This window comes from Strigops habroptila, chromosome 11 (genome assembly GCF_004027225.2).
Source record: "Strigops habroptila isolate Jane chromosome 11, bStrHab1.2.pri, whole genome shotgun sequence".
NCBI classification, from domain to species: domain Eukaryota; kingdom Metazoa; phylum Chordata; class Aves; order Psittaciformes; family Psittacidae; genus Strigops; species Strigops habroptila.
In genome coordinates, this window is record NC_046360.1 from 11,712,071 (window position 1) to 11,727,483 (window position 15,413).

The 15,413-nt window shown below is 39.7% G+C and overlaps 1 protein-coding gene across 12 annotated transcripts in view; it reads left to right on the top strand.

Moving 5' to 3' along the window:
* CIT (citron rho-interacting serine/threonine kinase) overlaps nucleotides 1-15,413 on the top strand; it is a 74,955-nt gene that overhangs the window by 14,724 nt on the left and 44,818 nt on the right. For all 12 annotated transcript variants that reach the window (XM_030501541.1, XM_030501540.1, XM_030501543.1 and 9 more), the window contains 4 exons: nucleotides 1,788-1,968; nucleotides 9,593-9,698; nucleotides 10,570-10,713; nucleotides 12,028-12,147. In XM_030501541.1, the coding sequence (XP_030357401.1) occupies nucleotides 1,788-1,968; nucleotides 9,593-9,698; nucleotides 10,570-10,713; nucleotides 12,028-12,147 (551 nt within the window). The remainder of the gene's footprint in view (nucleotides 1-1,787; nucleotides 1,969-9,592; nucleotides 9,699-10,569; nucleotides 10,714-12,027; nucleotides 12,148-15,413) is intronic.

Below are 15,413 nucleotides of genomic sequence, written 5' to 3' on the forward strand. Positions count from 1 at the left end.
CAAAATCATGTTTACAGTACAGAAATGTCAGCTTTATATTGGATCTAAATTTATATTATAACCAATAAACTAGCAGAAATTAATAAATTAATGCTATTGACAGAAAATTGAAATGTTCTGGAGCCAGTCAGTAAAACTGCTTACTCCAGAACCTATTTAATTTGTATATTTTCCCCATTTATCTCATTCTAATGTACTTGGAACTGCTATACGTGAGCAGCATCCTATCTGCTTCATGGAATTTCTTCTCACTTCCCTGCTTTGGAGCAGCGTCAGAATGGCTCCTTGGGGAGCTGCTTACAAAGCCTGCATGTGCACTTGTGATTTACCGGTTTATACGGACGGATTCCTTATTTTTTTGGGCTGTTAATGCTGGTTTGGTGGGTAGTTGAAGCATGAATTTGTCTAGAGAATGAAGAGTTAAAAAGCGGGCTGGGAAAGGCTTTGGCAACCTAGAGGGAGCCAGCAAGCCCCAGCCCTGACTCATTCTGCCCTGTCAGTCAGATAAGCCTCAGCATGTGTCACGACTGCAGGCAGGTAGGGTTAAACTCCGAGCATGCAGAGTGAGGAGCAGGGAGCCTGCACTGCAGGGGTTGTAATGTTTGTTCCCGGTTCTTCAATTCTCATCAGCCCTTCAGCTACAGGAGATCTATACTGGAGCCATGGTAACGGTTTTAGCACACTACACTTCCATCAGCTTGTGACAATGGGCTGTGTTCTAGTTGCTGACTGAAGAGGTGTCTCCTTTATAGAGCAAAAAAGAGATTAGTAGATTTGCAGTGAGTGAGGACCTGAGTGATGAAATAACTTTAAAAAAAAAAAAAACTCTTAGAAAAAGTGCTTTAATGAAGCAGGAATTGCACAGCAGGTTTTTGCATTCATTCCTTTCACACACGTAGCCGACCCAGCAGGTAGCTTGGGTGCTGCACATCATTGAGAAGAACTTGTTCTTTTGTTCTGCTGGTTAATTAAACTGAAGCAAACACGAGAAAATCAGCTGAAATGAAACAACTGCTTAACAAGTTAAATGGTACCGATTTAGACATTGTAGTAAGAAATACATTGTGATTCCTGCTATTTATACCTCTCTTCAGAGCTGGTTGTGTCGGAGCCAGACTGCAGTGGTGTCCTGACAAGAGTTCCAGATCTTTAGCAAGCTCTTTACAGAGAAATAAAATCTCACTGATATTTCTTCCCTTCCTAAAGACCAATTAGTTTCTGGTAGCTGTAGTTTATTAGAATTGTCCAGGAGAAAGACCAGCTTGCTGTTGATTAGAAGCCTATGCTGGGAGGATTCTTGGTAGTATTAAAGGTTAGATACATCCCTTAGCTGACTAGCAAAGGATCAGGCTATGTTCTCATGTAGTGTCACTAATTGCATAGGTTGGAGACATTTTCTAGATGAATCAGAATGGAATTACTTTTAGCTATATCACAGTACTGATTTTCTAAGCTTGATGCTTTGATTTGATTCCATGTATGTATTTAAAAAAACAAAACCTAACCTGAAAAAAACCCACCCCAAACCCAACAATCTCAAATTCCCATCCTAAACCCCAGTTTAATCAGTGTGGGAGACATTCTGCCTGCAGAGTGGTAGCCATGTTGGTAGCTTAAGGGTTAATCTCTTGTTGCTGTAATACATTTGAGAGCAGCAGCTCAGTCTGCTTGTGTTAGCAAGATTAAAAGCAGGAGCTGCAGTGCCATTGCAAGCACTGAATGAGTGGGACTGTTGCAGAGTGAACTGTAGCTGAATTTTGTCTTTTCTTCTTGCTTTTTTTCACCAGCTCCTCCCCCCTTCGTTCCTACTCTCAAGTCTGATGATGACACCTCAAATTTTGATGAACCAGAGAAGAATTCGCGGGTTTTATCCTCTACGCGCCAGTTGAACCCAGCTGGTTTCTCGGGTGAAGATCTGCCGTTTGTGGGGTTTTCATTCATCAAGGCATTAGGGATCCTCAAATCAGAGTAAGTAGGAATTATTACTTAGGTGGATAGGACCGTTGGAAAAAACGTGAAGGTTTGTTACAGTGAGGATGGTGTGTGTGAGGAAAAGCTGTTTTAACTGGCCTGTACTCTGCTTTAGGGAAGCTGCCAGATTCTGGCTGGATCTGTTGCTACTGTGGCTTGTGCCTGTCCTACTGTTTTGTGATTATTTTTGGGATGAGGGGGAGGGAATGGAATGGAAAGATTGATTCTAAACCAGTTACTGTTAAAATTGTTGTTCAAATACTTTCAGTTAGTTATTGCTGTTAACCAGGGAGCAGTAGGTGATTGCATTTCTGGTATTGCAGATCCCTGAAAGAAGGAGAATACTGAGGAGTTCAGAGATGGAAAAGGGGGTGCGTGTTATTTTATTGGGTCAGAGAGTGGGCACCAAGTGCTGGGGATATGTAAGGCTGAATCAGTGATCCACAGAAATGGAGCTCCGCTAATCTGGGAATGTGCAATGATGGGTCAGTGAAGAAGAGAAGGAGCTTCAGGGCAGCTGCCTGTGTGCTGTTGGGTCAAGTTAAATATGAAGACTGGACATTGCTGTATTTTGTGTTAAGAGAGTGGAGATTCAGATGGAGTATGCAGGGTATGTGCTTGTGGAGGGAGGTAAAGATCTAGAAAAAGTGGTTTTCAATTGAAAGAAAACATGCTTTCTGAGAGAATGGAGTCGGAGAAAAAGAAGAATATAAATAGTGTGGTATAAACCATTTGGTGCGGTGGGTGGTTAGTTTCTGATGACAGAGCTATTGAAAAAGTATTAGTGCAGTAGGTTAAGTTGCAAAGTCCTTCCCTCAGTATCGTGAGGCCTCTCAGGAATGCAATGGCTTTAGCTGGGTTAGTGACTCAATGCACTCCAAGGTGCTGTGTTTTTGTGTCAACCATCGTTCACTGCTGCTCGTTAGTTCCCTTCAGGGACTTCGTTGTCAATCTGCCTTAATCAAGTTTTCATGTTTTTGTCATATTGGTTGTGATAGTTGCTCTGCGGTAAGTGTGTAACCAAATCTGGGGATACTGTTGACATCTTTGATCTTGCCCACACTGTGAATCAAGGTTATGTGATGGTTATGCCAATAATAAAAAAGGAATCTTTGACAGTCTCTCCTCAGCAGAGTTGCTTTGATGATAAAAGAGGAAGGAAGGGAGAGGAAATAAAACCCCCCAAAGTATTCTTTTACTTATCTAATTATCAAATTATTATCTAATATTGAAATGATCTAATATTGTCAGCAGAATTAGGAAAATGGAATGTTATATTTATAGATCCTGGGGTTAAAAATCTATTGATTTAGAAGTGAAATAACTTACGGCATTACGTTTTCTGCCTGGGAGCTGCAATCCATCTATCAAACCTACATGACCGTTCGCGTAACAGTCAGAAGAGGCTCAACAGTGACCATATATGTATGGTAAAAATGTGTATGTAATCGGTCCCAGGACTAGAACTGAGGAGGAGATGAGGTAAAGTCCCAGGATCAGTGGTGTAACTGCGCTGGAGGTTGAAGGCTGAAAAGTAATACAGATACAGCAGATGGATGAATGTGCTTTCTTTGTGGAGCTCGTACTGAAAATGACTATTGAAGTTACATTTGAATTCTGGTAATCGATGACAAGAGGTACAGCAAACAAACAGAAAGATTAATGTGCTCTGGAGAAATTTTGACTGAAGTAAAATTTCTGCTTGGTGTGGCCTGTTTTTTCCTGAGCTGGAATAGAAAGATATCGTGTACTTCATTTTCCCCAAAATGAATTTTAATAGAAGTAGATCTCAGTTTCTTACTTCCTTTTTCTTTTTCCTTTTTTCTGAATAAGATGTTGATAAATACTTTGATTTTTTTTCCCCCCAATAAATACTTGCATTTTCTTCTAAGAAGGTGATTTAAATATAGCAAAGAGTGTATGGAGACTTGAAAATATCTGTATTTAAATAATGCAGTGACTAGTTTCTTCTCAATATGACTGCAACGCTGGGTCATAAAGCTCGCTTCTTACTTATAATACATTGTGTGTTGTATGTTTTACTTGAGGAAATAAAGTGCTGTTTCTGTCCACACTAGTTTGAATATCAAATTCTAGATGGGAAAGAGAACTGTACATGAGGGGTAGGCTTATCTGTTGCTAATCTTGGGATGTCTTCTCTGGAAGGTACTAAGTCATAGTTTATCAGTCCAAAATTTTTCTTCTTAAAATCTTTCCTCTAAAAGTCTAACCCTTATTTTGCTAAGTGCTGCAGATCTGTTTTCCCGTGCCTGCAGCATGATAGCTCTGATGCCTCTAGTGCTGCTCGTAGTCAGGCCGGGCAACTGCAGAGTGCCATTAACAAGGTCCTTGAAACTTTCATTGCTTTTAATGTGAGGGCTGTCCAGCTATGAAGTTTAGGGTTATCCTGGTGCCCTTGTTCACTGGACAGTAAGAAGCTGTAGCTGAGCTCTGAATTTCAAATACGTCAGAGAAATGGCAGTTTAAAAAAATGGAGAGAAGAATAAAAGAAGTTCTCTTTTCCAGTCTCCTCTTTCTCCTAACCACTTTGGGTTAGAAGGGTTCACTGAAGTCACTTTGACCTGTTGCCAGAAATCATATAGTCAGTGTGTAGTTTGGAAGGTTCCACTGAATGAAAATTTTCTGTGTGTTGCCCCATACCATGAGTTTTGGGAAGAATTTGTGACCCTGTAACAAACATAAGATTGAACAAAAGAGCAAAAGGCATGACAATAATGTGTGGTAGGAAGCAATCGGGAGAAATCAAGGGCATTGCTTATGTCATAGGTTCCTGTACTAGCCAAGTGTTTGTTAATCTCCTGTATGATTCTAAGAAGTGGGATCAAGCTGCAGAAAAGGACCAGCTAACTTCTCCCATCATGGCCTCTGAATTCTTGATAAGGGGGTGAACTGCCTGTCTAACTGCAAATCTGGCTGCTGGTTTGGCTGCGAGTGTGGGACTGTGACAAGATAACAGGCAACTGAGAGTTTAATTCCATTAAAAGCCAGCCCTACTTCACTTCTTGTCCCTAACTGTGGCCGATCTCCAGTGCTTAGAGCAAGTGACAGAAACCCTTAGATGCCAGAAATATGCATCAAGTGGTGAAAGAAAATTCTTGTCCTTTGCAAGTGACTCTCAGAAGCCCTTAAGGCACAAGAGAAATACATTAGAAATCCAGGGCTAACCAAATATACCAAAAACATCTAATAAAAGTAAATACCTAATAAAATAATCTAGAATACTTCATAAAAATCAATGCCTAATAAAACATACCAAAATACCTAATTAAAAATAAATACCAAAATAAAAAATGGTTTATGATGTCAATTTTTGCCTGCCTCTGACTGGAGCAAGGAGCTAAAGCGGTCTGACTCCTTATGATGCAAACCTTAGATTAATACAAAAATACTTGCTAAACCAGAACCTAGAGATACAATCACAGCAAGGCTGACAGCGGGGCTAGTACCTAACCTCAGTTGCTGACATAGGGTTTTATTTTTGGAAATAATCTATCGGAATATAATAAATGTAATCCTAGTAATTGTGGTCTGTGAGCCTTTGGTAGATGGTCCGAACCTTTTCTGCAAGGTTCTAGGGTTTAAAATGGGCCATTCTTCCAAAAAGAAGGACTACTGATTTCTTCCAACAGTTTGTCGGGTTCTGGTAAACTCTTTCACCAAAGATAGATTAAAGAGGAAGCACAGGATGAGCATATCAAAAATATGCCTTGCTTCAGCTAGCTCTATTCACAGATTGATGCTATCACTGTTTGGTTTTGGTTGGGTTTTTTTTTTAGGCTTGAGCAAGCATTTACGAGGGGGTGGAAGGTACAGATGAGTATAATGCTAAAAAGAATAGAGCATGAGGGCTGGGGGATGAGATTATAGGCATGTTGTGTGGGGGCCAGGATTAGGACAGATGGTGTCAAGCGTTGTGAGAAGGAAGAAGCACAGGTGAGTTGGGGGTTTGTGAGAGTGGCATAAAAGGACAAAGGAAGGTATGATGCACAAGAGGGGTTAAGATGTGAGTTTGATACACCAGAACCAGTTTAGAGCTTTTGCTGTACTGATACTTTCTTCCTCTTCATCTCAGTCACAGACTGGTGGAGCTTTTACACAACTAGCACCGTTTCTGATAGTTCTGCTGGTTGAGGATGCTGCAGATCTGGCTGTGCAATCACTAGATGGGCAGCTGTCAGTTCGGTTGGTTTTTAGCCATGCAGGCAGTGCCTCTTTTGAAACTAAATTGGCACAGCTAGTGCTATCAGCACTTGGGACTATAGACTTTGGGGCTTTTCAGTTTTTTATTGCAATTTTCTTGTTGATGTGTGCTGGTTAGCTTTTGTTAATCTTTTCTTCACACTTGAAAGGAAACAGCAGAAACTGCTCTGTTGTGCTAAGAATTGATCCAGATGTAGCAGTTAATTAAATGAAATATTCTGAGGGGTTACCAACCCGAATCATAGCTTTGCATGGTGGCTTTTGATGTTGGATTGTATGTGTTTCATTTCCGAGATGATTCCTGACTGAGGAAGAATATAAATGCCCCAGCAATGTGGGTATTTTCCACCTTGTCATGCTGTGTTGAGAGCTTGTATCACCATGACAAGGCTTATTAGATTAGTCAGTATTCCATTTCTCTTGATTTCCTCTGTCTGCCCCCTTTCTGATACTCTGAAGGTTGTATGGATGTTCTTGAAGTTGTTCTAATATAATTTGTATGCAGGAAAGAATTACTGCAAAAAGATGTTTCTTAAAAACTGTGTGTCCAGTGCTAACTGAAATCAGCTTTACTCGGGGATAACATGTGCTGTTTCCATGGCAGGAAAATTGTCGTGTCACCAGGACACATATTTTTAAGGAATTCCTTCCTCCCTTTGTCTAGGGATGAGGAAGAAAGATTGTAGTTCTAGTTTGTAGCCTTCTCTTTCCTTACAAAACTGACACCAACCCTGAGGAGCAGCTCCCTCTACAGTCGCCTAATGAAACTCAAAGTTGGGTCGCTGCGGCTCTCCCGTGCTCTGTCCCATCCCATCGCTCCCGGCTGGACAACGGGGTCTCTGCAGAGCTCTGAGCTTCTTGCCCGAATCTCTGCTGTTGCTTCGCGTGCTGCAGTGCTTATGGATGCTTTAAGTTGGCTTGCTAGGAGAAACGTTTGAAATGCAAAATGGTGCCTGGAATGCCATTAGGCTCGGACTCCTTTAATAGCAAATAAAATAAATAAGCAAAAATAACAAATAAAATTAGCCCCTTAGGGAGGGGAAATAGAAGCAGCGAATAAAGGCAGGTCTGTGAGGACTGGCTGGACTTTGTTTAGGTAATGCCTCGGATTTGTAAAAGAATAACAGTAAAATGGTGATGGCTAATGTTGAAACTATAAGTAAAAAAGCCAAAAAAATATCTTTAGCCAGTACAGTTCAGCCCTGTGAAGCTAAATTTTTATTATAAAAAGATTTTCAGACTTGTCTCAGTACATTGCAGCTATTTACATATATTTGATTAACATTTTAAAGCAGATTCCTTAGTGTCTTTTTTAGTTAATGTGAGCTTTAATTTGTATTTTTAGACTGCTTTTTCTCAACTCTTCATTTTTAGCCTTGTTTGTACACCCAGCTGTTATAGGATTTAATATGCATCTTTCTCAGATGGCTGCCTTTTCTCTGTAGGAGTGTAGACACGCTTTATAAATTGATTTTAAAATATGATAATTTGATGGATCAGATTGATTGGACCAGGACTAAAGGAATGCTTTACAAAAGCATTCACATTTTCAAAGCCAGGTTGGACACAGGGGCTTGGAGCAACCTGCTCTAGTGGAAGGTGTCCCTGCCCGTGGCAGGGGGTTGGAGCTGGCTGAGCTTTAAGGTCCCTTCCAGCCCAAACCAGGCTGGGATTCTATGGTTTGTTTTTTATGAAGTCCTGATCACACCTGTATAGTTAACATGCAGGATCTTTCTTCTAAGTTTTTTCCATCTCGGATGTCTGAAAAAATATTAATATTTGACCTTTTAAGGCAGAGTTGGTGGGCTTTGCTATGTTTGTTTGCTAATATCAAACCAGTGTTTCCTAATGACTGCTTGAAGTGTTGGTCCTGAAGATCTACTTTGATATAGATAGGTTGCTGCAGCATTTTCATAAAACCCCAGGTGTCTTTCTCTTTTGTGACTATCCTGCTTATCTCTTTGAATTAAGGAGTAGATTTTTCTCAGAAAATGGTGGTGATGGAATCAAACTTTTCCTTGGTGTTAAGAGAGACTGTGCTGCTGTGTGTGGGTGTATGGCTATATGCAGAGAGCTGCTCAAAGCTCATTTCTCTCCATGGGGATAACTGGCTGCATACCAAACTGTGGCCAGGAGAAGCAGAAAGCAATGTGTGGGCAGACTGTATGATCTTTTATTAGCACCTTCATTCTACTTCTGCATTTTCATCTATCAGTTAACACTGGTTCCATCACATCATTAACTGCTTAAGTTTCTCATTTGAATCATTTTATGCGAGGGAGAATGTGATATATTTTTTTTTTAATTATGTTTTGATGTGTGTACTTAATTTTTTTGGTTGCAAATTACAGATTTAAGACTGCAAAGCACTAAAAATGTGCTCCAAAACATTGAGTGGCTGCCTATCCTTTCCTAGAATGAATTTAGACTAACAGCAATGGTAAACTTCTTAACTGTTGAGTCCCAGTTAGAAAGCTTAAGAACATGTGAATATTTCCCCCAGGTTTCTGGAGTCAGATTGTTTTGAATAGTACAGTTAAGTTGTGTCTCATGGAAAAAAAATTACTCGTTAAGTGGAACTCTGATATTCTGCAGTGTGACTAATCATATTGGTATTGATTGAGTTCGTAGGGATTGCATGAATTGGGTTAGGAAAGTTCCAATTTTGATTCCCAGAAGGTAACTAAGGATATTAAATTCTTCCTGTGGTACAGATTATCACAGGTTAAAGTTTTTAAGTCTTTTCTACTTTGATGATGATTTTAAAACTCATTTAAAAATAAAGTACAAAGTCGAAAGCAATTCTCTGTAAATTTGGTATCTTTCCAAATGGTTACATTGACTTTATGCTTTGTTTTTTATGCACTTATAAATCTATGCAAGTTATGCAAAAATGTTGCTGTGATCTGTTGTTTTGCACTTTGACATAAAAGTCACTGCTGGGAAATATTAATATTCTAACTAGAAGTACACATGGATTGTCTAATAAACTTAACCAGGGGAAGTTCAGGTTAGATATAAGGAAGAAGTTCTTTACTGTGAGAGTAGTGAGACACTGAACTGCATAGGTTGCCCAAAGAAGTGGTAAATGCTCCATCCCTGACAGTGTTCAAGGCCAGGTTGGACAGAGCCTTGGTCTAGTGGAAGATGTCCCTGCCCATGGCAGGGAGGTTGGAACTAGATGATCTTAAGGTCCTTTCCAACCCAAATCATTCTGTGATTCTATGAAATACTGTCATCAGGTTTTATGGTATGTTTGATCTGAAAGGATGGCTGTTAGACTGTGATTGCTACACCTTTCTTTTATCCTTGTATAAGAATGGCTTTACCAAGGCTGCATAAATGCAGATTTCTGTACCTTTTGCCTGTATTCATGTGCTGTTTGGCTTTGCTCTTTTAGATCTGTTTTTTCAAGTGTGGATTCTCCAGCCAAGGTCAGCTCCATGGAAAACAAACTTCTTCTCAAGAGCAAAGAACTCCAAGACGCCCAGGACAAGTGTTACAAGGTATTTATTTATGCGATTGGCCATCTCCATTGCTCCAGGAATCTGCAACCACTGTATGTCCAGGGATCTGTCAGATGCTGCTGATCATCCAGACTCGTGGTGGGCAAAGTGCTTTTCCTTCAGTGAGGTGGCTTCCTGTCCAATACAAAGGGAAATGAATTTAGGCCATGCTGTTGCTCTAGATACTTTTATCTTAACAAGAAGCGGCTCTGGATTTTAAACAGTCCTTTTCTCAGCGTGACACAGACGACTGCTTCTTCCTGCAGGCCGTGCCTCTTCGTCATACGCACAATTACAGCAGTACTGTTCTGAGGTTCTCTTCCTAACTCATCAGCTTCTACTTACATAACTGTTGTCACATCACTGGTTATGGTGAACATCTTGTAACAGTTGCTGTGCTCCAATAAAGGGAACCCAGTGGAGTCTTTTAAAACTTACTGCTTGTACGAGACTTTTATGAGAGTTTGTTTACTTTTCTCCCTGCTCTGTTCTGGATTTGACCATTTACTCCTGACAAGGAGATGGGGGGAAACCATCTTCTGGTCCAGCATGGATTTGGGATAAGGTTAAAGTGACCCATCTCTGCAAGTCAGGTGAAAAATGATTGTGTCTTCTTTGCTAACTGGGGTTCGAAGAACGACTGAATATGAACAAGCAGCTTGAATGAATGGGGTGACTTAGACTTACTACTTGTCCTTAAGAAGAACTGTGCATTCCTGGAGCAGAGACAATGGTATTGGAATTTAAACACCATTTGGAGAAGCATAGCTAGCAGTCTCTTGGAGACAAATTCCTTACAAACAGAGTTCTGAAAGTAGCAGTTAACAAAGCTTTTGAAGCCACCTTTGTAACCTCTTGATATTTATTGCAGATGGAGCAGGAAATGACGCGGTTGCACCGGAGAGTGTCAGAGGTGGAGGCTGTACTTAGCCAAAAGGAGGTGGAACTGAAAGCCTCTGAGACCCAGCGATCCCTCCTGGAGCAGGACCTGGCCACCTATATCACAGAATGCAGTGTGAGCCCTTACACCAGTCCTTTCAGCTCTGAAGGCCTGATGTCTGGTGGTCTTTGCCTTTCTCTTCCCTCATGGTTTCAGTGGGGTACTTGATGGAGAGAAAATATGTGAGAGGATATCTGTTGAACATGGAGCCCTGAATTTGTTTGCAGAGGCTTGTTTGATATTTGTATTCAAACTTTGCTTCATGGTCATGTGCTTAGAACATACAGGAATAACTACTGTCCTGGTCTTGCTGAAACTGTCTGTGATGTTTGTCTAACTGGCTGTGCTAGAACATGCTTGGGTTTGAATTCTTGTAGGTTTCTTAGCCAGAAGAGGATGTGGCCTAATCAGTGACAGAAATCTTCAAGGACAAATAAGAGGATTAGTGGTGTTGCCTCCATCTGTGGTATTCTGAGTTCAGACTGATCCAGTTTCCCAGTACAATGTCAGGGCTGATGCAAGGACAGGTGATGTTGTTCAGGTAGAATGTAAAAATGAGGCTGTAAAACCATGTCCTCAAAGATCATTTGGCATTTTTCATGGGAGCTGGAATGTCTGCCTACTTGTCCTGGCAAGATTCCAGTGAGGATATTTTCATTCTAGTTAATAGTCAGTGTGTTTTGAGTTGGATATAACATTCTGTTTCCTCTCTTGTACGAAGAACAAAAATCCAGATAATACTCTTGTTTCTGAGAACTGAAAAGCATTTCTGACGGGTTGATTTGTTGGGAAGCAGATCTTAAAATGGACTGAGTGATCTTCCAAATGCTACTAGGTAAAAAAACAGAATTCAGTTTGTATTTTTCTGTTGAAGAATAACACACAGCTGACAGGAGGACCACTGCCCTGTCAAAAATATGCAGGTAGTAAGTGTGGTGAGATACAGAAGCTGCTCTTCTGTTCTTTGTAGAATGTTAACAATGATTAAAGGATTTAATTCACTTAACAGCAACAAGGAAAATGGTAGTAACATGAAGTTGAAGGATTGTATCTGGGTTGTGAATTAATAGTGCTAGATAAAATGTAGATAAATGTTGTCAATAATGGATGCCTTTTGTTTTTCGTTTGTTTTGTTTGTTTTTTTGTCTCTAAACCTGATGTGAGGAAGTAGAGATTTGAACTAAGATTGAAGTGTAGTAAGCAGCATTTGTAAAATGGGCTGCAGAAGTAGCACTGGCCATGGATTTCTTTAGGGTTCCATCACTGTGGCCTCTTTTTTTTTTTGATGCCTCCCTGCAGTCAAGGAGGTGTTTGTATAGCTAAAGATCTTTATTCTACAGCCATCTGAAAAAAACAAAGGCTATGTATTGAACATTTTGCTTTCTGCAGAGCTTAAAGCGAAGCCTGGAGCAGGCACGGATGGAAGTGTCTCAGGAAGATGATAAGGCACTGCAGCTACTTCATGATATCAGAGAGCAAAGCCGAAAACTGCAAGAGATCAAGGAACAGGTATACCTGCTTCTGCGGGGAGCAGGGTGGCTATCTACAGATAGGCATTCTTGGCATATTATAGCTCTGTTGCCAGGATTACATTTTATGTTGGTAGGCTGTGATGATTCCCAGTCTGTGTGTTTTCACATGGTTTCTTAAACAAAATGAGGAGGAACAAAATACACACTTTTGTGCCTATTGCAAGTAAGCACAAACGCCAAACTTCAAGCTTTTCTTTTCCTCTTCCTGAAAGTACTTTGTCTATAAAATCAGCTGAGGAGAAAGCTGCCATGCTTTAGTAATATGCTGCATTGGAAATGAACTATCCATTTTAGAATGTTCAAGCTATACAGATTTTACAACAAGTTATTGAATCTTCACCTTGGGGAGAACTGGGCAATCCTTAATTTTATGGTGGGTTTTTTTTCTTCTTTCTTATCTGTCCATTTAAAATGCTCTAATAGTCTTTCAAAATAGAACGTGTGATGCCTAATTTAATCTGTTTGCAAAGTAGATGTTCATAATTTTTTACCACCAGAAGAATGTTGAAAATTCACTAATGCAGACAATTGTTCATAAGAAAAAAACAATGTTGCAATTAAATGAAAATATGGTGACAAATGTGGACATTTTAGGATGTAAAATCCTGTCTGTAAGACAGAACCCATTCAGTTTTATGAATTACTAGCAACATATTGTACTGAGAAAAAGAAATTTGCTATGGTATTCAAACAGTTATTTGCAATTATCTGTTGTTTTTCATCTTCAAAGCACTTTACAAACATTAACTGACTAATTTCATAGTGTTTGAGACAAGGAAACCCAGAAGCCTTGGTAATAATTCTCCAGACATGAGCAGCTCTTATGTAAAAAGTAATGAAATGCAAAAACAACTCTCTGGATGTAGTAGGCCTCCATAGACTTCTACAGCATTCTCCTGAATGGTTGTTTTATGTAATACGAGGGATCTAAAGCTCATTACTCTGTGTTCTGGTGCTTTGGTAGTGAAGTTACTTTAAATATTGAAATGTGGAACATTTTTGGTGAAGATAAATATCAATAGATTCTTAGGCAGTACAGACACATGGAACAGAGGAAACATAATGCAAATAGTTTTTAATCAAATATTTTGGCCCAGAATTTCTTAATTTGGCTTGTGAAGGTTTACAATGAGGTGTAAATGCTGCTTAGGTCAATGAATGAGTCTGCACTTTCATACCTGGGGTGGTCTCCTGAGCCACCTGAAACCCACGTGCAAGAACACTGCAACAAAATAGGCAGAGATGTTTTTGCTGACTCATGCCAGGAGACAGATCTTAACCATTAAAGACTTGGATCATTGTTTTGAAGTCAAAGGAAACTGGGAGGTGAGATGGAAGAGTCCATTAGAGTATTACTGTTGAAAACATGGAGCTTGGGAGAGAATGAGTAAAATTAACAGCAAACCAGAATCTTCAAAACCCAATAATGAGGCATTTGGTATTTTTAGGGCAAGACTTGTAGGTTCAACTTAACCCTAGGTACTTGAATAGAAAAGTGTGGTGGGTTTGTGGGCTTTTTTTGTGGTTTGTGGGCTTTTTTTGTGGTTTTTTGTTTGTCTGTTTTGTTTGGGGGTGTGTGTTCATTTTCTGTTTGATTTGGGTTTGATTTTTTTTTTTTTAACTAAACCTTTTATCTGGTAGTTACTTGATGAAGACCTGTATGAATGGATGAACTTGCACCAAACCAGAATCTCTATTTTTTTGAAAGGCCTACCCATTTGTATGTAGCTACCCTGATGTGTTTTGCTTCAGGTGTATGCCCTGAGCTTTGCTTGCCCATTAATATGCACTTAAATTCATCCTGATAGATTTTAAACTATGCCCAATGCATATGCAAGAGGTACTTTTCTGTCACGTTGAGTGATGTGGCGTGTTCCTCTGACCTGAGCATGAGATTTATTCAAAGATAGTCTTGCAAATGTGAAGAAATAAAAACCCCTGAAATATTACTAAATATCTCCTCTTCTTCCTTCTTTTCTCCCTCTCAATTCTCCTCCCTTCCCAAACACTCATTTTCACAGTGGCAACTGTAGTCATACCTATAATTCTTTGGTCAAGTGTTTGCTGACATAAAAGATGTGTATTTTAGGAAGTCTTGACAAATTATGATTTCTGGGCAGAACATGTATTCCTTCAAAGCACTCTGCCTTTTTTATTCACAAATGTATTTGCATGAAATGAATATTTGAGTTAGTCTATGCTCACTTGTTATAAAAAGGCTCTAATTCTTTCCAGTGAGAAAATACTATCAACCATAGAGTGACTAACTGGAAAGAGTAGGTCCCCTGTCTGCCTTACAAACTGGAGAACCTATTTGGGGATTATGAACCAAAGAGCCATTCTGCCATGCTCCCCATAGTAAAGCAATCTGTTAAATCTCTACATAAGCTCTCCGTGCTGCTAAAGAATCCCAGCTGACATTAGGGTCAGTGTTCAGGCAATCTCTTGTCTAACTAAAGACAGCTGGCTGTCTGGAAGGAGTGATGCAAACCTGATTTTGTCATGAGACAGTTACTCTTTTGAATAGGGAGGTAGTCAGACATATTGTAAGATATTAAAATGGAAAGAAGGATAGACTCCCCCACTGTCAGTCCTTCATAATCTTTTTTCCTAGCTCTTGATGTGCATGTTTTATACTTGTTCCTTCCTAAAAAATACTACTTTCTTTGTTCATTTGGTTGGGGTTTTGGTTTTTGGGGGTTTTTTTGGTTTTTTTTTTTTTTTTTTTGCTTCAGAGTAATTTTATACAATGTGTTCTTACAGAACTTAGTAAATGTTAAATAAACATAATTAAAATCTATTTTTCCAGTGAAGATATGAGAAGCCATCTCATGAGGTCATCTCAGTTTGAGTGCTAAGTCTCATTGAGATAGTCGATTCAGTTGTTCTTTTCTGCTCCCACCTTCCCCATCCAGACGCCCTCTCTCGTAGCGTCCTGCATGGGGAACCATCATTTTTGCCTGTATAAGCAAATATCTTCTATGGGCAATGTGAATTTTAGACAGTTTTTCTAGGTTACTGGTTAATTTTAGGTTGTCTCCCATCCAGAGCAATATGATCCTTTTTAACTCTATCAAGAGAAAATAACTGAAGGTTAGAAGCCACAGTGTGCTACCCCTCTGCTTCTCCTTCCCTTTTACCCAAGCTGTGCAGATCTGTGGCAATTGTCATGTTATCAGCCTGAGAAAATATATCTTGAGGGAGCACCTGAGCATTTAGTAGAAACTTCAACTCAAAGGCACA